The sequence below is a fragment of the Dasypus novemcinctus genome, chromosome 5 (genome assembly GCF_030445035.2).
Source record: "Dasypus novemcinctus isolate mDasNov1 chromosome 5, mDasNov1.1.hap2, whole genome shotgun sequence".
In the NCBI taxonomy this organism is placed as follows: domain Eukaryota; kingdom Metazoa; phylum Chordata; class Mammalia; order Cingulata; family Dasypodidae; genus Dasypus; species Dasypus novemcinctus.
Window position 1 is genome coordinate 75,896,185 of NC_080677.1, and position 23,416 is coordinate 75,919,600.

General features: G+C 36.4%; 1 protein-coding gene across 5 annotated transcripts in view; it reads left to right on the top strand.

Moving 5' to 3' along the window:
* The window catches only part of MAGI2 (membrane associated guanylate kinase, WW and PDZ domain containing 2), a 1,419,055-nt gene that overhangs the window by 947,765 nt on the left and 447,874 nt on the right, over positions 1–23,416 (top strand). For all 5 annotated transcript variants that reach the window (XM_058297943.2, XM_058297944.2, XM_071215009.1 and 2 more), the window contains one exon: positions 22,829–23,044. In XM_058297943.2, coding sequence (XP_058153926.1) covers positions 22,829–23,044 — 216 coding nt within the window. The remainder of the gene's footprint in view (positions 1–22,828; positions 23,045–23,416) is intronic.

The following is a 23,416-nucleotide window of genomic DNA, read 5'->3' on the forward strand; positions in this document are numbered from 1 at the left end:
TTACAGAGGAAGGAATAGTAGTGACATGTGAATCACTGTAGAAGAGAATTTTAGAATGTTTTCTTCCTGGTATTGCTTTAAAAGTATATGGAGTAATGGGGAGGAAATGATAGGCCAGGCCTATGGTATTGTTTTCACGTACTATTCATTTCTGTGAGGTAATCACCTAAAATAATAAGGATTTACCCTTTTATATGAAGGAGAGAAAGTTGATTCAAACAGCCATCATAAAAGGGAAATTGCTGAGTGAAGTCATTATTCTAATTAACATTTATGCCCCCAATGTTAACAGTACATCTTTTTTAAAAAAATGATGTTCAATACATTCCAACATACAACATCTCATGGTGGTTGTAGCCTGAGTGCCAGTTTTAATTGTTGTTTCAATATCAATTTAGACAGATCTACTAATAGGGTTGTATTATTAAATAGATGCCTCTAGTAATAGAAAAAAAAACTATCATTACTGATAGCAACTATCAAAGCTTATTCATTCATGAGGTCTACTTACTTAAAGTTTCTTTTTCTGTCTATATTCATAAAAAGAATATAATTCTTTAGCTGATAGATAATGTAGAATGCAGGTTATTATCCCCTTCCTTGAAGATTTTATTCTATATTTAGATCAAATCCCACAGTATCCACCTCCAAAGGACAGATCAGATTCTCCAGTTGAATGTTTTGCTAAATTCTACAAAGGATTATATGTTTGGGCTTAGGAAATCATTTTGTTTCACTAAGATTTATATTATTAGGATTTCATTTTAATGATATCTGAAGTGCCACACATATACATACACATACACATTCCAGTCTTTTATCTGTCTTCCCACTTTGTTGTTCCCTTTCAAATCTATTTTCCTCAGAGCAACAAGAATGTTAAGAATGGTTTTCACTTTTTTCTAAATAGTTGAAAAAAGTCAAAAGCATATTCTGTGTCATATGAAATTCCAATTTTAGTATCCATAAGTAAACTTTTATTAGACCACAGCCACAGCTACTCATTTACGTACCGTCTACTACCACACTACTACCACAGAGTTGAATAGTTGTGACAGTGACCATAGGGCCACCAAAATATTTATTCTCCGAACCTTTACAGAAAAAGTTTGCTCCCTGGCATAGATAGGTTTGCATATCAGAAATTAAAAAAGACAAAACTCAAACCGAAAAGACCCACTATTTTCCTGAAGCTTTCTATAAAAATTATTTGGAGGAAGGATTGATAGAAGATCCTGAAAGAGGCTACCAGAACCCTTTTATACTTGCCTGACTTTAAAACAAAACCTCCTTTAATTGGCCACTTTAATTGAAGTAATACTCAAAAGCAGTGGTTCTCAGATACTAATTTGCACCAGAATAATCTGGAGTGGCCCAAGCTCAGAGATTCTGATTAATAGGTAGGGAGTAGAGCTGAGGATTTGCACTTCCAACAAGAACCCAGGTGATACTTCTTCTGTTACTCTAGGGACTATACTTTGAGAGTTGCTGCTCTAGTATGTAGTTCTCTCCAAGTCAAGAAGTAGTGGACAGGGTTGAGTGCTTTTTTACAGAATGGTGGGTGTACCTACAATGTAATAGTTCATTTACTACTCATTTACTCAGTATTGATCATGTGTCAATGATGTTCTAGATGCTGGGAAAACAAAGCTAAATGATAAATGGCTCCTTTTGAAAAGCCAATATCTGGTGCTATACAAAGACATTAAATAAATAATTACAGTAAAGATAGGGGCTATAATAAGAGTTATAAACGAACAGCTACAGGGACAGCAATCAGTGACTGAATGTCTGTGAAGTCATTTTAAATGGGTAATTATTTTTGAAAATTAACACCTATGGAATTTTGGAATATTCCAAGAACAAGTCTATATTTCTGTTTTATGAGGTCAATCTACAGCATCTCCTAAGGAATTCCTCAGAATCATGAGCAAATTTAGATCTGTCCAATCTTGCTTATTTCCCAGAGAAAGGAGGAGAGGTGATCATGAAAAGGCTTATGGTCTTTCCAGCAAATGCCTAATATTGAAAGCTGGGGCAGGAAAAAGTAGTTTGTGGAGGTTCTCTATTCCTGTAACCTTTTCTTCTGAGCTTGTTTAACTACAGTAATATAACCTGAGTATGTGCAGAAAAAACTGACTCTTGTCCTTTAGATGGCTTTTGAGACACCAAAAACAGAGGTCACCTCACTTGGAACCAAAATTACAAGGACAAGGAAATATCGGAAGCAGATTAAATGTGAGAGATCCTTCAGTCAGGAAAATCCAGTCTAAAATCCACTTTATATGAACAACTCTATTATTAACCAATTGGACTATGCCAAGTCAAACTTCCCCACGTCTCACCTCCCGTTCCCATAATCTTGCTTAACTCTTAGAATGGGGAGATAGATTTGAGCTATGACTCTTGTCTCCATGCCAGTTGACCCTGCATTAAAGCTCTTTTTTTTTTCTTTCTCAAAATCCCAGTGTCATAGGTATTGGCTCTGTGCAAATCAGGCAGCAAGCCCTGGATCAGTAACCATATTTGTTCCTCAATAAACTTCATTCTGTTTTTTTTTCCTCTTATGAAATAACAGTGAATATCATCTTGCTTTAATATCCACCATCTCCCACTGGCCCAACTTACCATTTTCCCACACCCCTGCAGTGGGCCTCTCACTGATCTCAGCGCTTTTACTCTCACAACCTCCAATCCATTCTTCTTTTTTTAAAAAAAGATTTATTTATTTATTTATTTATCCCCCGCCCCAGTTGTCTGTTCTATTTGCTGCATCTTCTTTGTCCGCTTCTGTTGTTGTCAGCGGCACGGGAATCTGTGTTTCTTTTTTGTTGTTGTTGCATCATCTTGTTGCGTCAGCTCTCCATGTGCCATCCTTGGGCAGCCTGCACTTTCTTTCACCTGGGCAGCTCTCCTTATGGGGTATACTCCTTGCACCGGGCTCCCCTGTGTGTCGCGGCACTCCTTGCACGCATCAGCACTGCGCACGGGCCAGTTCCACATGGGTCAAGGAGGCCTAGGGTTTGAACTGCAGACCTACCATGTGGTAGACGGACGCCCTAACCGCTGGGCCAAGTCCACTTCCTTCCAATCCATTCTATACACCACAGCCTGAACCATCTATTTTGAAAATAAATCTGTATGTCTTTTATAACTTGTATTAATTTTTGGAAAATGACTCAAATCTTTAAGATAGCTTATTAGGCTCCCTATGATCTCTAGACTCCCCCTTGTTCTGTCTCCAGTCTTTCTATTCTTTTAGTTCTTATAAGGAACTTTTCAGACTGAGAGCTTTTGCAAATTTATTCCCTCAGGTTGGAATGCTTTTCTCCTTTTCCCTAGCCCTTTGGCCTTTACTTGATTCTACTCACCTTTCTAATCAGTTTGAGATCAATGCTATGGGAAAGTCCTGCCTTCACTGAACCCACCCCATCCCCACTGTCTGAAGCCGTGATTACTTTGGTAATCAGTCTGGAAACAAAGGCCATATTTCTGAAGTATCAGGTAAAGAAGGTGAATAATCAGGGTAAGCCTGCAATCATCTCTCCCTTCAGTTAGTTTTATAATATAAAAAGTCAAATTTTAGATTTCACCTTGCATAGCCCTTGAATTAGTGGAGTGTTATAAGTATTTTACAATATGGACTAGGTTTGGGGTTAAAATGAGAGAAAAGGAACTTAGCTGGCTAACTAGTTAGCAGAAAATTTTCAATGAGCTTTTACCAGCAGCTTTGTTTTATCAACTGAGAAATAACAAATTAAACTGCAGGGCAAGAAAGGCATTTACTTGGGGTTTTAGAATTGCAATTCAAGGAGCAGATTCAGGTAACAACCCAAATTATGTCCCATCTTGGCACTTCCAGACACAGGTCTTTAAAGAAAAAGAAGATTAGGCAAGTTGTTCATGATTGGTGGATATTTGGGGTACTCAGATAGTCTTTCAGGTGAGAGAGTTAGCTGAGTTCTTTATATTGTGGTTTGTTTATGGTATCTGGATGTCCTGAGGGCTATGAGGACCATGTTGCTTGAGACTTTGTATACTTGGGCAATTTGGGATCTAAAACCTGTGTAAGAGTAACCTCCAGAATGACCTCCCAGTTCCATTTTAAATCTTACCCATAGTAGCTGTATTCTGTTTTATTTCTTTTAACATTTTGTATATTTTGGAAAACACATACTTATATACAAACATATATATACATACATACACAAATGCACATATGCTCATATACCAGTTTAGCCATTTATACTTTAGAGAAACCATTGGGTCAAGCTTAAGGAATTGCTGAAGGGAGAATTTTATTCTTGTTAGAAAAGCCACATGCATTATATTTTGGCCCTGAGAGTGGGTGAAGGGTTCAGTCATAATTGCAATTTTTTTCTTAACAGGGTCTAATTTGAACTCCTCCCTAACTTATCAAATCACCCATATTTGACTTTTGTCAAAGTTTGTAGTCTGGTATTTTTGTGACTATGTGATTAATATCTGTCTCCTCCCGTAGAAGATAAGCTCCAAGATGACTGTGTTTGTTGTAGTCACCATTGGGCCTTGAGTTAACCTATATCTAGCACAGAGTAGGCTTTCCCTGAAAATTTGCTGAATGAATGACAATGTTTCAGTCCATAACAACCTCCCCCTTTGGCCATCACCAAGTTCTTTTTGGCTTGATCAGTCCCTTTGATACTCTTGAATTAATGTCCCTTTTCCTGACTTAGCCTCTTTTCCATCATATTCTCACCATTGTCTTGGAACTTTGGATTGACTCTCACACTCATCTTCACTCACTCTGGCTAATTACTGGCTATCATTACTTGCTACCAGTAATTGATCCCTTACTGAGTCTTACTTTTCAGAAGACTAATCTAGGAATTGAAATATGTATGTAATTAAAAATATTATAATATCAACGTGTAGTCAAAATATAAATGACTACTTAAAATTTTTACTTTTTTTGGTATTGTCTTCAAAATTCAGTGTGGTTTTAAAGATACAGCTCATCTCAGTTTAAACCAGCCCATTTCAATTCCTCAACAAACTAATACAGCTAATGATTGCCATATTGGAAGGTGCAACTCTAGCACCTTCTCAGCTACTAGATGATTACCAATGGCCACATAAGTGTGGCTTTGGGCCAGAATGTCACCTCATTCTAGTGAAGAATAGGCTTCTGGGAACTCTATAAATTCACACAAAGGCACCTCACACTGTTCTTCCTCTTTCTCCTTTTCCTCCTTTTTTCTTTAACTTTATTTTTCTCTTCTCCTTTCCCTCCTCCTCCTTTTCTTCTTTCTCATCCTTCTCACTCCTCCCCTTCCAATTAATTCCATATCTTTCCTGTTCTATTTTTTACCATCACTATCAATTCAACAATTTTTCTATAATAAGCTTTTATTTCTTATTGCTGGGAAGGGGTCCCTCCTTGACCCCCAAGATAGTCAGCTGGCATAAAACCCATGGCTCACTATAGCCAACTGAGAGGGGAACAGATATCTTCCTCCCTGTTAGCTGTTACAAGGGAAAAGGAGGGGCAATCAAATTCAATGAATTCAGTCAGCAGAGACCACTTTGAATCTAGGGTCTGGCCAGACCAAAACACAGGAAAATGGAGAGAGATATACCTCCATGGAACAGTGTGTCAACAAGAACCATCTGCTTGCCAGTCTGGAAATTGCAAGGACAAAAACTGCTGTTGGTACTCTCTGTACTGTAACCATTGGGAGAAAATCTGCACCCCATTAGTGAGTCCCCGGTATGGTTTCCATAACTTAAGCTGAGCAAATTTAAAGACTTAGAATACATCGAACCAAATATAAAAGAACTGCTGTGCAAAAGAAACCCAAAAAACAATATGCAAGAGAGAGAAATTGACCATCAGAGTTAATTCACCAACATATTCAGACATCAGCAAAAACTTACAAGCCATACTAGGAAGCAGGAATACATGGCCCAGGCAAAGGAACAAACCAAATATCCTGAAGAAATACAGGATTTAAGACAATTTATCAATGATAATCATACAACTCTCCTATCAATTGAAAGAAAATGTGACTAAAGAGATAAAAGATATTAAGAAGACACTGATAGAGCATAAAGAATAATTTGAAAATCTGCAAAGAAAAATAACAGACCATAGGGGAATGAAAGACACAATAGATGAGATTAAAAATACATTAAAGGGAAGTAGACTTGGCCCAGTGGTTAGGGCATCCATCTACCACATGGGAGGTCCGTGATTCAAACCCCGGGCCTCCTTGACCCGTGTGGAGCTGGCCCAGATGCAGTGCTGACGCGCTCAAGGAGTGCTGTGCCATGCAGGGGTGTCCCCGCATAGGGGAGCTCCATGCGCAAGGAGTGCACCCCGTAAGGAGAGCTGCTCAGCACAAAAGAAAGTTCAGCCTGCCCAGGAATGGCACTGCACACACGGAGAGCTGTCACAACAAGATGACGCAACAAAAAGAAGCACATATTCCCGTGCCGCTGACAATAACAGAAGCAGACAAAGACAAACATGCAGCAAACAGACACAGAGAACAGACAACTGGAGTCGGGGGAGGGAAAGGGGAGAGAAAATAAAACAAATAAATCTTAAAAAAAAAATACATTGAAGACACAAGAGCAGATTTGAAAGGCTCAAAGACAGATTTAGTGATTTCAAAGACCTCTGAACTTTTAAAGACAGGAGAACAGAAAGAGAAGAGAATGGAAAAAAAGAACAAAAGCTCAAAGAATTGAATGAAAACATGAAACACACAAACATACACATTATTGGTGTCTCAGATTGAGTATGGAAAGAGGGCAGAAAGGATATTTGAGGAGGTAATGACTGAAAACTTCCAAACCCTTATGAAAGATATAATAAATATCAATATCCAAGAAGGACAAAGCACCCCAAAAAAGAATAAGTCTGAATAGACCTACCCCAAGACATTTACTATTCAGAATCACAAATATCAGAGATAAAGAAAGGGTTCTAAAAGCAGCAAGAGAAATGCAAACCATCACATATAAGGGAACCACAATGAAAGTAAGTGCCCACCTCTCATAGAAACCACAGAGATGAGAAGAAAGTGCTGTCATGTATTTAAGATACTAAAAGAGAAAAACTGCCAGCCAAGAATTCAGTATCCAGAAAAGCTGTCTTCAAAAATGAGGGTGCGTTCAAAGTCTTCACAGACAAACAAAATCTGATAGAACATGTTACCAAAAGACCAGAAATAAAAGAGATACTAAAGGGAGTGCTTGCAACCTGAAAAGAAAAAACAAGGGTGAGAGACTTGCATGAGAGTATAGAAATGAAGACTATTAGTCTAAAGGGTAACATAACAGACAATAGTATGATATGACAACAGAAAGCCAAAGGACAAAATGGATGAAGTGAGTGATGCTTTTACAGTAATAACATGGAATGTTAATGGCTTGAACTCTTCAATCAAAAGACAAATATGAGCCATCTATGTGTTGTTGACAGGAGACTCACCTCAGGCTTAAGGACACAACCAGGTTAAAAGTGAAATTCTGGAAAAAGATATTCTCTGTAAATAGTAACCAAAAAAGAGCTGGAGTAACAATAGTAATATCAGAAAAAATAGATCGTAAATGCAAAACTGATATAAGAGATGAAGAAGGTCCTTATATAGGTCCTTATATATATGCCTTTTATTAAAGAGGCAATTCACTAAGAAGATATAACTATATTAAGTATTTATGCACCTAAGCTGAATGCCCCAAGATACATGGGGCACATACTGGCAAAAGTGACATGAGAAATAGATGTCTCTAGATTAATAGTTGTTTTATTTTTTACTTTTTAATTTTTTTAATTTCTCTTCCCTTTCCACCTCTCCCACCCCCAGTTATCTGCTCTCTGTGTCCATTTGCTGTGTCTTCTTCTGTGTCCACTTATATTCTTGTCAGCAGCATCAGGAATCTGTGTCTCTTTTTGTTGCAACATCTTGCTGTGTCAGCTCTGTGTGTGTGTGGTGCCACTCTGGGCAGGCTGTACTTTTTTCACGCTGGACAGCTCTCCTTACAGGGCGCACTCCTTGTGCATGGGGCTCCCTTCACAGGGGACACCCCTGCATGGCAGGGTACTCCTTGCACGCATCAGCACTGCACATGGGTCAGCTCATCACACAGGTCAGGAGGACCTGGGTTTGAACCTTGGACCTCCCATGTGGTTGGCGGACACTCTACCCATTGAACCACATCTGCTTCCCTCTACATTAATAGTTGAAAACTTCAATACACCACTCTCAGTATTGGATAGAACATCTGGACAGAGGATAAACAAAGAAATAGAGAGCTTCAATAATACGATAAATGAACTAGACCTAACAGACATCTATAGAGCATTGCACCCTAAAAACAGCAGGATATACATTCTTTTCAAGTGCTCATGGATCCTTCTCCAAGATAGACCATATGTTGGATCACAAAGTAAGTCTAAATAAATTTTAAAACATTGAAATTTTATAAAACACTAATACATACCATTGATTGTACACTTTGGATGGATTTATGCTTTATTATTATGTATCAATAAATTTGTTTTTTTTCCTTTAAAAACACATTAAGAAACCACATCATACACACTAAGTTAGATATTATTAAGAAAGCAGGAAAAAAACAAATGTTGGCAAGTGTATTTGTCAGCCAAAGAGGTAGTGATGCAAAGCACCAGAAATCTGATGATTTTTATAAATTCTGTATTAGTCAGCCAAAAGGGTGTTGATGCAAAATACCAGAAATCTGTTGGTTTTTAAAAAAGGTATTTATTTGGAGTAGAAGCTTACAGTTACTAGGCCATAAAGTGTAAGTTACTACCCTCATCAAAGTCTGTTGCCATGTGTTAGAGCAAGATGGCTGCCAACATCTGCAAGGGTTCAGGCTTCCTCTTCCCAGCTTCTTCCAATATCAGCTGTAGGCTGGGATAAGTCTTGTCTCTCCTGGGGCTCATTTCTCTCTAGGCTCAGATGCTCTGCTCTCTCCACAAGGCCAGCTGTAATCTATCAGGTGAATGGCTTGTCTCTCTAGAGCCTCAGCTGTATCTAAAGGAGCCTTCTCTCTTTCCTCACTTACCTGCTTCTCTGTGCATTTACTTCTCAGGGCTCCAGTTTTAAAACTCCAACTAACTTATCTGCCTTGTCATTTTCTCTGTAAGTTACTAGGGATTCAATGACTTACTGATGTGGCCTAATCAAAGTCTTAATCACAATTTAATCAAGTAAGAGTGAAACCTCTGAATACAAAACAATCTAATATACCCAGAGGAACAGACCAATTTACAAACATAATCCAGTATTTTTGGAATTCATAAACAATATCAAATTGCAACAAAGGGTATATATTTGGGGTAAAAGCTTACAGTTATAAGGCCCTAAAGAGTCCACCTCAAGGTATCTTAAGAGATACTTCCTCACCCACGTCAGTTGCCATATGTTGAAGTAAGATGGCTGGCCTGGTCTATCCTTCCTTCTTCCTCTTAAGGCCCTATGGGCACTGGGCCAAGCTTCTTCTTAGCTCACCTATAGGCTGGCATAGGGTTTGTTTCTTTCCAGTCTTCCTCATCTCAGCTGCTTTGTTCCCTTCAACTGCATACTATCAGGCAAATGGCTCATCTTTCATCCTGGAGTTGCAGTATCAAAGTTCTCACCTCTGTCATGTCTATGGAGCTGTCTTTCTACATGTGCCTTCTTCTGTGTGTCTTCTTGAATGAGTATCCATTTATATAGCCCACCAAGGGGGCGGGACTCAACCTACTGATGTAGTCAAATAAAAGCCCTAGTCTTTACATAATTTAATCAAAGATATCTCAGCTGAATGTAATGCTATCAAAGGGTCTCACACCCAGAGGAATAGACCAGGTTACAAACATCATCTCTCTTTTTGGAATTCATAAATAATTTCAAATTGCCATAGTGAGGATGTGGAGAAAGTAGAATTCTCATGTATTGCTGATGGGAATGTAAAATGATGCAGCTGCTTTGGAAAGTAGTTTGGTGGTTTCTCAAAAAGTTTGACAGAATTACCATATGACCTGGCATTTCCACTTTAGGTATATACTCCAAAGAACTGAAAGCAGAGATTCAGATACTTGATTGCCAATGTTCATACTTGCATTATTTATAATAGCCAAAAGGTAGAAACAGCCCAAGCATCTATCAATAATGATATCCATACAATGTGTGATGGTGTGAAGCTATGTGGACCCTAGAAAAGTATGTTCTTAAAGCTGTGGGTATGAAGCTATTGTAGGCAGGGTATTTTGATTAGATTTCTTAGGTTAGAGCATTAAGACCCATGATGGGTCTTAATCCTCTTACTATTGTCCTTTATAAATGGCATGAATACAGAGAGAGATATGGAGAAAACCACAGAAGCAAGAAACTAGAAGCAATGAAACCCAGAAGAGAAGGGCGAACCCAGCTGATGTCACCATGTGCCTTGCTATGTGAGAGAGGAGTTCAGCATCACAACCAGCTGGTCTTTGGAAAGAAAGCATCACTTGATGCCTTGATTTGAACATTTTTCTCAGCCTCAACCACAAGCTTGTAAGCTAATAAATCCCAATTGAAAAGCCAACCCATTTCCTGTATACTGCATTTTGGCAGCCTAGCAGACTAAAACACAGTGAAATATTAATCAGCCATAGAAAGGTATGAAGTCTGATACATGCTACAACATGGATGAACCTTGAAAACATTATGCTAAGTGAAATAAGCCAGACACAAAAGGACAAATATATGATCCTGCTTACATGAAATATTTAGAATAAGTAAATCCACAGAGACAATAATTAGATTAGAAATTACCAGGGGCTAAAGGAAGGAAGAATGGATGATTATTGCTTAAATGGTAAATACTTTCTGTTTTGGGTGATGAAAACATTTCAGTAATGGAAGGCAATGATGGTAGTGAAAAGATTGTTAAAGTAATTAATGATACTGAATTGCACACTTAAATATGGCTCAAAAGACAAATTTTATGTGTTACATATTAGTCAGCCAAAGGGGTACTAATGCAAACCAGAAATTGGTTGGTTTTTATAAAGGGTATTTATTTGGGGTAGGAGCTTACAGATACCAGATGATAAAGCATAAGTTACTTCCCTCACCAAAGTCTGTTTTCCCGTGTTGGAGCCAGATGGCTGCCGACGTCTACGATAGTTCAGGCTTCCTGGGTTCCTCTGGCCTCAGCTCCTCTCTTTTCTCCACAAGGTCAGCTGTAGACTATCAGGAGAATGGCTCTGCCTCCCTCTCTGAGGCTCCAGCTTCAGCATCAAACTCCAACATCAAAACTCCAACATTAAAAGCCCTCCAACTATGTCTTTTGCCATGCCTTTTATCTGTCAGTCCCCACCCACCAAGGGTGTGGGCTCAAGGACCTACTGGCACAAGAGGTTTACCTGATTACTTAATAAAGTAAACCTTTGGATCCAAAATAATTTAATATGCCCAGAGAAAAAGATCAGTTTACAAACATAACCCAGTATTTCTTTTTGGAATTCATTAATAATATCAAAATGCTATATATAAGTTACCATAACAAGGGGAAAAAATTAAGTCAGGCAAAATGAAGGGTCTCCAAGGGTGACTGGCCATATCCCTTGCCTCCAACAAAATGGCTAAAGCATTCATTGAAGTAGATAATTCTTTTCTTGGTTGAATATTTTGCTACGCACACAGAAGCACAGAGAGATCCCCTGGATTAGGTAATCAATAGGGTCTGTTCCTACCCTAAAATTCTAGGGTCATCAGCTGTGTTTTGTGACTCTAAATTAAAATTATCTGTGATTCTTAATTCCTCGGAAAGAACAACAACAACAACAAAAGAAATTCAAAACAACAACAACAACAAAAACATATTATCAAAAAGAAAAGCTGGGAAGTGAGAAGGCCTACCTCAATAAACTGTACATATTTAAAGAATTTATGGCTCATTTCTGGAAATTCAAATATAAAAATCCAGTAGTTCTGACAGATTTTTCTTCATCAGGAGGTTGGTTTTCAATAGTAAGGATACTAACCATACTTAATAAAAGAACAAATCTGTGTTAATTGAAGTCATGTTAGCGTTATGCATACAAAGCCCTATTAAGATTAGATACCAAGATTTTTATTTTGTTCAGTTTCCCCCATGGCTTATAAATTAGCACTATTTACCTCTAAATTGCTGCTAACTTTAACCACAGTCTAACATTTAAAATTTATGTTTCTAAGTGTCTTACAGATTACAGATGATCACAATGAAACTACTGATCTTTAAAATATCATAAAATTTTCAAGTATCACCTGGGCTAAAATACAAAGGTGAAATGCTTCATATATGGCCTTTCTCAAAGGAATCATAGTCCACATGCTATGGGGAATATACTTAGGGACTGTTTATTTCACTAACAGAGATGGAAGCAAATGAAAGGCTTGAAATAAAGAGAGAAACAGGCTGTAACTACTTTCCCAGAAGGGATTGTGCAAGGAAATATAAAGAAATAAGCAAATGACAGTTCTCCAAATTTATGTCAAGAAAGCAAATCAGTCTAGCTTCTAAGCATTTGAAGTTGGTGACTTCAGTTTATTCCCATTCTCTATTGTCAATTCAGGACTTTCTGATAATATGATCAGAAGAAATATACCCTATAGGCATTTTTGATGGTTTAGTGCTATGTACCCCAGAAAAACATGTCCTTAAACTTAATCCATTCCTATGCATGTGAACTCATTGTAAGTAGGATGTTTTGATGAGGTTACTTCAGTTAAGGTGTGACTTGACCAAATCAGGATGGGTCTTAACCCTACTACAGGCGTGTCCTTTAAAAACAGAATAAAATTCAGACAAAAGAGAGAGAAAGAAAACCACAGAGGTTGCAGATGAAGCTGAAAGCAAGGGAAACTGGAAGAGAAGAGAGAGACCAGGAGAGCTACCATGTGCACTGATATGTGACAGAAAAGCTAAGGAGAGTCAACCAGAGAACACCACAGTCTTCAGGGAGAAAGCATCACCTTGATGACACTTTGATTTAGACCTTTCCTAGCCTTAAAAATGTTAGCCAATAAATTCCCATTGTTTAAGCCAGCCAACTGCATGGTATTTGCTTGAGCATTCAAGGGAACTAAAACAGCGTTACATCCTCTACAATTTTTCACAACAGAATTTGGGAGGTGATAAGTACTATACAGCTATGACCCAATTATATCATTTCAAAAAATGAGGAAACCAAGGCTCCAAGGATTTTAATGCTTAATCCAAGGTCCTCTAGGAGCTTAGTGGTATAACCTAGATCAAAATTTATATCCTTCAACTGTATGGGTAGAGCTGTTTCAACTATGCCAATTTAGGAAAATCCAGCAATCAATTCTCCAAGCAGAAATAAAATTCTTTTGTATTACTTTTCTCACCTTGATTAGCAAGTGAAGATTAGAGACTAAGTACCTGGCAAATTTCTTTAGTCATTAACCAACAACCACATTAAGATTAATCAGAAAGTTTCCTGAGTATTGTGCTTGCAAGACAGTGACAAAACAAAGTCTTTGAGGTCTTCAATTTCTTAGTAATTTTATAGTATCACTTAATAGTGCCATTGACAGAATGAAATTATAAGATAAGCCATAAATGTGCAAAAAAATACTGTCTTTAAAAGGTTTTTTTCTTTATCAAAGTTTGAAGAAGTAAATTTAATGAAAATGACTATTACAGGAATCTGCTGAGCTTTGTACAAACACTCTATAAATTCATCAAATTTTTACTTCCACATTTTAATTTACTGTGCATGAAGGGACTGTCTCCTAAGCACTGAGCTCACTAGACTCTTAAAATCTTAAACAGTTGCCATTAATGACACAATTGGAACTAGTTTTCACTCATAAAGGTACAAATTTAAATTTTTATGAAGTGAAATTATAATATAAATTACTTTTTTCTAACTGTTGTTTTCCAAAATCATTGGGAAAAGATATGTGCCCATCCTGACTTTCTGAAAAATATGTCTCCCCACTGAATTTACTGGTTATAACCAATTCCAGGATTAAACTTCTCGATTAGAGTTTAAATCTTGTTAAAATAGAAGCATCATACAGGGCATGTTAAGCCATTTTTAGTCATTGACCTCTTAGTTTAAATTAGTTTATTAGAGTGGTGATCCTGTCAATTAGTAAAACCCAAAGGAAATTGGAAATGGGGCATATATACTGTCTTAGAAGAAAAAGAAAACTGGAATTGTTATGAACATGAGGTGTAGAAGTAGGGACTTAATGAGGGGAGAAATACAATGACTAGCTAGATATTCAGCACTATGGATGCGTGTTCCAGGAGAGATAAAGGAGGGAGAAGGATAACAAATATATACTGTTCTTTGTTTTTGGTATTAACCTGAGTCAACAATTCCTCTTTCTAGGAGTTGTGACTATTTAAAAAAGGACTATTTAGTTCTAGTCCATCTTCTAACCTACATCTTGATAAGAAGACAAAAGTGAATTTTTTCATTTTTTAAGCCAAGACAAGTTAAAGTGATGAAATGGATGATCAGGAAGCAGGACGGAAGAGTGTTGCTAAGAAATATGTATATACGCGATGCTTCATACTATTTTACACATAACAACAGCAAAGGAATTAAACAAGGGAGATAGTATTGACGCAATGTTACCTAAACTGATCTTTTGTTTTGGTATTCAGTTTGTTTTCTCTTACTTAAAGCAGAGATCTTTCAGTTTACTGTTTTGTTTTGTTCTTAGAAAAATGAGTAACTGAAGGGCTAAAATGGAACCAAAAAAGTTATTTGACGAAAGGTATTATCTAAGGTTGTGCTGTCCAATACAGTAGCCACTAGTCACAAAAGGCTACTGAGGACTTTAAATGGGAGTAGCCCAAATTAAGTCATATTCTAAATGTAAAATATATATGCTGGGTTTCAAAGACTTAATATTTTTAAAAAGGTAAAGTATCTCATTAATAATTTTATATTGATTGTGCTTTGAAATAATACTTTATAAATATTAAAATAAAATAATGAAATTATGGTCACCTCTTTTTTTACTATTGTAGTGTGGCTAAGAAAAATTGAAATTACATATATGGCTAATATTTGTGGCTCTCATATTTCTATTGCACAGCACAGTTAGAAGCAATTTGGTATTATTTAAATGTAAAATGCTTGTGAATTGGATTTTTAAATTTTTTATGTTGTCAAAATTATAAAGCATTCACATGCTTTCTTTGAAAGCAGATAAACATTTACTGAAAAATCGTGTTTGACTTCTTTCTGGACTCTTGTGGTTATCCTTGAATAATTTCTTTACATATGTTATTTGGAGCAAATGAAAAATGCCTGAAGGGAAGACTCATTGAAGGAAGGGTATCTGATTTCCTTTGAATGAATGTACCACCTATTCTAGTCAGTTTGAGGACACTATTGCATTGAACAAATATTTGTCCTGTCCTTATCCCCATTGGCTGGCATGAATAGATGGATCTGCCATCTGAATGGCCACAGTGAATAGGCTGTATACTTACAAACAAGTTTCAGAAAATGTCAGTCAGATTAAACCATCCAGATGACTTTCTGGAGAATGCTGACGGACAACAGAAGACATTAAAGTTTAGAATGTGTGTAACTGAGCATCATATTTTGAAACTAGAATTCATTTAATTTAAAATAAACTTAGGGTGCATTTGTTACAGAATAATTCAATTTCACATAAGAAAAATCAGAAACTTCTACATTTTCTGTACAATTGTGCACATTGTGAAAGTCACATTCAATTTAGCAATTTACTGTTCAGTGTGGTTTCAGTGACAAAATATTATGGATGTTTTCCCTATTTTTGGCATATGTGAGATGAATGCTTTTCACCATGAGAGAGATTATTTTTTGAGGTCAGAGAGTTTCTGAATCTTGGTTTGCAGCTACTACCTGCATATGATATGATGAGGAAATAGTTTAGGACCAAATTTAAGCATGAGGGCTGCTCATAAAAATAACTTCAAAATCATTCAACAAAATCTTCCTTAAGTGAGGCTTTATGTCTTATTTTCTGGTAGGAAGTGCAATTTTAGAAAAGTACAACCTTTGCTGGGTTATGTTTACTCACTCTGTTTTGTATTTACAGAATTTCCATTTTGCTAATTGTAATCATATGACTGATTCTTGCTGTGACTGACAAGAGTTATGATGTTTTTTTTTATACTAGTTTTAACTCATCACTATCTTTTGGGTAACAGTTTAATCATGTCTTAACATTTGAATTTTGGATCTTCTCATGATTTTTGTTTCTATTAATACAAATATAAATCTGTAACATGGATTAAAATGGCTCTACACTTACAATCTGGCAGATTTTCTAACATAATTAATTATGATTGGATCTGGAATTCAGAATCTTCTCTTCTGTTTACTATCAGAGTCAAATTCTGCAGTTGCTTTTAAGGAGGCCAGCAATCAAACTGAGCTCCATTTATAAAATTGTATAAAAAAATAAGATTTCCAACCACTTACATTTCTGCCACATACTGTTTCCAATACAGGGACACATCTTCAAGCTCTCTGGGGATCCCAGAGATGGGCTGTGTTGTATGCTTGTCCCTCGAGTCCCTACAGGAAATCATTTCTCTTCTACTAAACCATTACTCAAAATTGATTTCCTCTGCTTACCAAAATGGGAATAAAAACACTGAGAACATTGAGGAGGAATGGTGGCCAAGACCTTCTTCCATAAGATATCTTGAAGAAAAGTGTATTATCTTTGTCAAAACCCACTCTACCCGGGTGCCATATGGAATGATCTACAGTTATTTGATATGAAGCCTAAACATTATTGTACGTCCATAGGACTGAAACAACAGAGTCCATAGCTGGGTTTACTACTTACAGAACCAAATGAATTAAATTAATAACAAATCACATATTTTCATATGAAAACTGATTGTGCTTAAAGGGGGAAAGATGTTGGAAATGAGTCAATGTAATTCTAAGTATTTCTATTTGCTGTAATTTTTAGTAGCATTTTTACATTTCCCCATAACAAACATTAGCTTTTAGTAAATTTCCTACTTCTTATTATAATTTAAAGGCATAAAGACAATGGTGCCTTTCTGAAAATACTATTTTGATATCTTTTATCCTTTATTGAAGACTGGGGATACAAGGAAATAAGCAGCGTAAAATTCATTTAAATAGTTTCCTATTTTTTTTTTCCCTTGGCTTCACCATTAAAATCAATGTTATAAAACCTGGGAAGGATCAGAAAAAAAGACCCAAAAGTTATTTAAACATTTTAAACTCTTATGTAAGGCTTTTGTGTAAGGGTTATTTGGCCTAAAGAGCGTGGAAAGCAGAGGAGTAATTCCATGATAGCCCTTAAGTGCAGTACATGGAAAGTTAGTTAGAAAACTCTTCTCATCTTTTTTGGATGACTTAGGACTGGGTCTCAATAAAAGTGGGTGAGTCCTATTATATTGCCAAATTCAATTAATAGGAAGGTGAAATAGTAATGATGGGTTTGGAGATTGGAAATAGAATATATACTAATTTGAAAAAACTAAAATGAAGTGAGGTTAAGTTGGGGTATTAAAAAATGAAAGGAGGAAGCAGACTTGGCCCAGTGGTTAAGGCATCCGTCTACCACATGGGAGGTCCGCAGTTCAAACCCCAGGCCTCCTTGACCCGTGTGGAGTGGGCCTATACGCAGTGCTGATATGTGCAAGGAATGCCCTGCCACGCAGGGGTGTCCCCCATACAGGGGAGCCCTATGCACAAGGAGTGCACCCCATAAGGAGAGCTGCCCAGCAGGAAAGAAAGTGCAGCCTGCCTAAGAATGGCGCCGCCCACACAGAGAGCTGACACAACAAGATGATGCAACAAAAAGAGACACAGATTCCCATGCTGCTGACAACAACAAAAGCAGACAAAGAAGAAGACGCAGCAAATAGACACAAGAGAACAGACTACTGGTGTGGGGGTGGGAGGGAAGAGAAATAAATAAATAAATAAATAAATAAATAAATAAATAAATAAATAAATAAATAAATAAATAAATAAATACAAATGAAAGGTATCTAAAAGCTTTGTTTTTGGCGTTTTGCTTTTCATCGCTGTAATGGGTGTTGCCTAAATGATACTGCAGGAACAGATGCTGGACGTTATATATCCTGCCATAGCCCACTGAATGTACTGAGAGTGTAAACTACAACATGAACTATAATCCATGCAGTGCAGCAGTGCTCCAAGATGTATTCATCAAATGCAATGGATGTGCCACAATAATGAAGGAGATTGTTGATGTGGGAGGAGTGGGTAGGGTGGGATGTGGGATATATGGGAAGCTCTTATATTTTTTAATGTAACATTTTTTGTGATCTATGTATCTTCAAAAAAACACAATAAAAAATGAAAAATAAAGTATTCACCAAATGCAATGTGCCACAATGAAAAAAAAGAGAGAGAGAAACTGGAAAGCAGAAGATTAGAATAACAAACTAAATTCTTGGTGATTTGGATCAAGCAGAGGCCAGCACACTATGGCCCTGAGGTTCAATCTGCCATGTTGTTTGTTTTTGCAAATAACATTTATTTTTTGAAAAAATTAAAAATTAAAAAAAATTAAAGTGGGTGAAGGACTACATTTCCAAGGATTTCTCCAGGCAGATTTAGCTCATGACCATATAATCTGTTTTAGTCCCTCTTCATTTGCAAGAAATTAGTGTAAAAATATGCAGCAAAAAGGGACATTTATTAAATGTTTATTATGATTTTAAAATAAATTACATTTTTGTATGATTAGAAAGTCTTCACATTTTTATACTGTCATAAATGGGAGCTTTTATTCTGCTTCACTCTTAAATAACCACATTTTAATGAAAAAGTATCCATTACTAAGTACTTAAAAAGCTGAAGAATAAATCATGCCTCAAATAATTATCACCTTTATTTTCCAGATATTGATTAAAAATAAGACCATTACCCTATTATGTAGAAATAAATGGAACATTTTATAAGCCTTTTCCATTTTGTCATCATATTAAATAAAAGACAGTGAAATTTTATGTTAAACTTACATAAAACTGCTAATGTATAGGTGATTTTTTTTTTAGGAGGTACTGGGGATTGAACCCAGGAACTCATAGAAGCAAGCACACAATCACTGAGCTACAGCCTCTCCCCAGTAGAGATAAAGTTTTACAAGTACACATGTATTCAGTGAAATATGGTCGAGAAAATCCTATGTCCTCCATTTCAGAAAGGACAAACACTGGAGAGCAGGTGTAGCTCAGTGGCTGAACACCTGCTTTGCATGCATGAGATCCCCTATACAAGGTCCTGGGTTCAATCTCCAGTACCTCCTAAAGAAAATTTAAAAATACACATTTATTTCTGTAAGAAAGGAGGTGAAAAAATCTCCTAAAATGTCCTTGCTTTATGATTTGGAAACACATCCTTTTTAATCTGATAATATTTGTGCTCATTAGTAGTGGCTTTGAGTGAAATTCTCTGACTTGAGTTCTTGACCAGTTTGCAAATTGCATCAAACTTTCTTTTCCCTTGAGGCAATACAGTATTTTGAAACAAGTTCAGATTTTTAAATAAGCAAACATAGGTATTCCACTTACTCCCTGTATAGTACTGGAAATAGATTAATTTCTTAAAGCCTCCATTTCCTTAACTGCAGAGGCAGAACGAATTCATATGGTCTTTTTGATGAATAAACGCCAAAAGTGGCCACCATATATTGAGCACCTACTGTGACCAAGTCACTCTATATATTCCTTCATTATCATTAATCTTTAAAACAGCTAGAATTCAAAAATTAGGTTTATTTTAGCAGGATCTCTGCCATTAACCACTATATCATGTTCTTATTATTTTGTAGAGTTTTTATTTGATTTGCTAAATCAATCTTAGCACGGTGCACCCAGGCACTTCATTCTTAATGGGACAATGTTCCCAAATTACATCTTAAAACAGTTTTGGTATTTGTGTTATTTTTTTCTGAAAACATGCTGCTATGTTATCTAAATGGCAAATTCTATCTTTAGTATATGATTTTGTATATGCTTACACCAGGGAATATTTTCAAAGACCTGACTACTTGATTGTCTGACTGATTCTTCACTTGTTGGTCTAAGTGTTTCTGGTTTCTTTGTTTGATGTGTCCAAATAAAATCTTGGTTCAAGGTATTAGCCTATCCTCCACAAATTATATTTCTCAAATGTAGTAACTGTATAGATTATTTCTGTGCATCTTTAGATTGTCAGTATTATTGCTAATGATGATCATTTTAATGTCTTAACTGATTCATACTTTTTTACATCTAAAATTTAATATGAAGTGTTAACTTCATAAATCAAATTGTAGAAATATAATATTGCTATATAATTTATAGTCACATCACATAGCAATGGGTATAATTATTTAGTGTCATAAATTCAACAGAATTAATATTTATTTTTAGCCTGTGCAATACATTTACTTCTAATAAATAAAAGTTCTTTCTCTACTTCAGGTAAATTTAAACCATAAAAGTCAAAGGAAAAAAAACACACTGAAGTGTGTTCCATTTTTCTTAATCGTTCTCTCATCATTTATTGGGACATGCAGGATTCTTTACTAGCTTTAATTTATGTTTATTATATAAGAAGCATATATTGAGATTCCAAAGACATCATAGCAGTATACTGAACAGTTCTAACCCTTGTGGATGCTAAAATATAATAGTTCATAGACTCCAGGGAGCACCTGGCAGATTTTGTTTGCTTGCTCAGAATTTGGCCAGTATATATTAAAGTCTGATTCATTTCAAATGCTCTAAATCAATTGGAAAGTAACCTGTAGCAAATTTTATATCATCCACTTTACAGACTTCTGCATAAAAGTTCTACATGTATAAGAACCACTTTACATAGCAATAAATTTTTCATCACATTACTGTTACAACTCTGAATAGCTATGAAAACGATTAACAGCCTTAACCACACAGCTAGCCCTCAGAATATTCGTAAGACTTCATGCCAGCATGAGATTTACACTCCCATGAAAACCACTGCAATTTTACATTTTATAAAGTCCTTTGTCATACATTCTTATTTCATCTTCACAAGTATCCAACTAGGAAAACAAGTGTAGTGGACACTTCTCATTTTTACCTGCCAAACACCTCAAGCCCCTTCCTTCCTGGACAGACCCCTGAGTTAAGAAAAGGTGGAAGGCTGATGGCTGTTCTTCCCTCTGGGGAAATTAAAGAATAGCAGACTTTCTCTCTCACCTTTTCGGGGCAGGCAGCTTGACTGTTCTCAAGTGACTGAGGCTCAGCCAATCAGAATGACCCCACTTGGAAATGTTCCCTGGAAGTAAGCTTTGCAGGACTTCTAAGGAGAATTCGGTGCTAATTACCACCCCGACCTTGGCAGTAGTAGCAGCGGGCTGCTTCCTTTGGCCATGGGATCAACGAGAGTTTCTAGAGTCCAGGGCCAGAAGAGGCAACGTGGGGTTCCTGATGGGGCTGCTTTGGTTTCTGTCCATTTCCGAAGATTTTTCAGCCCTTTTCCTTAACTAGCTAGCTCCTGTCTTTTCAGTACGTACCTATCATGTTGAATTTAACTGGAGTTGGTTTTTGTTTTTGCAACCCGGACCTCAGGTTATTAGGACAAGTATTGTTATTCTCATTTTATAGATGAAGAACCTGGGCTTTACTGAGGTGAAGGAACTGGCTTGGATAACTTTAGTTACGTAGAAAAACTGGGTCTAGAATACATGTTTGTAACCAAGACCTTCAACGGCCTCTAGGAACAGTGAGATGTGCTTTTCCCTCCATTTTCCCTGGATTGCAGCGCTTAATCCTACTTCCTGTTATCTGCTTGATGTTAAACATGGGGTGTCCCATGCTAGATTTCTAAAAGCATGCAGGAGAAAAGGATTATATTATACTCATCATTTTACCCCAGATATTTAGTTGAGTACCTAAGTGCATAAGTAGTAATAAAGATTTTAGTGAATGGGTGAGTGAACAAATGAGTGTGTAAATTATTCAACTAACTGAAAATATTAATATGATTTTGAAGGCATTGCTTAAACTATAGCATCAGTTTTAAAAACGCCACCTATGTTCTTTATCAAAATTTTGAATATTTTCTAGAAAGTGGTTTGCTTTAAAGTATAAATATGTTCACTTACTAAGCATTTATTCCAGCCTACTATGAGCTAGGCTCTTATTATAGACATAATAAGAATTAGTTTCCTACCTCGTAAAGTTGCAATCTGAAGGTGAAAGCAAGTGATTCCATGGCTCAGATCTTGGAGGTGGAGAAAGAAGAGCCGTGGCAATCTGAAGAACTTTAGAGCAGCAGGCCCACTCTGAGCAGTCATGGGATCTCCTCAACTTATGTGGATAATGCAGCTCTGGGCAGGACCCTGCTCACTTCAAGGACATGAGCTAGTCCTTTGAAAACTGAAGGAAAGCAAATGCTTTGTTTTTCTAGAATGTTGCGACAGTTGCTAGAGCAAAAAAATTAAAAATTAAAAATTTAAAAATCCAAGTTTATCATTACTTTAAAAAGGTTGCAGTCAAAGCTAGTTATAAAAAAATTCAAATAATTTTGAAGTTACTATGTACAATTTGGGAATGATACGTAAGACTATATTTTGGTTTAGCTCAAAGGAGAGCATGAATAGAGAACTGTAACTTTAAACTTTAAAACCCAATACAATAGAAGCAACAAAGAATCAACTATATATAATAAGATCCAAAATTGGTAATATATTTTACATTCTTTAAAAACAATTCATTGTGATGGCACATAGTAAGAGAAAAATTGAACTCTGTGATATTTTGGTGTCATTTGTAGACAATTACTACGGTACCCCGAAGCCTCCAGCAGAACCAGCACCATTATTGTTAAATGTAACGGACCAGATACTTCCGGGAGCAACTCCGAGTGCTGAAGGAAAACGGAAAAGGAATAAATCAGTGAGCAACATGGAGAAAGCAAGTATAGAGCCTCCCGAAGAGGAAGAGGAAGAGAGGCCTGTGGTCAACGGAAACGGAGTAGTAATAACGCCAGGTTAGATGTTTCCATTTTTTACTGGTTGATCACTTTGCAGTTTGAGAGTCTCTATGTGTGTTCACATGATTATAATTATCTTCACGAAAAGATGATTATGATATCAAATGGTCTAAAAATGATTCTTGGATCCAATTTGTTCTTCTTAAATTTGGTTTATTAAGCAAGTCATTAAATTTACTTGATTTTTGGTTTCACTCATATAGTATTAACGCCAAGGCTGCAAATGGTTTAAGCCTCTTAGAAGATGTTACAAGATGTGAGCATGATTGTGCAATGTTCCAAGGTATTGTTAATTAATGTTAGGGGGAAAAAATCTATCCTTAGAAATCTTGCTATCATCACAGTTCTGTAAATAGAGGTTGTGTCATG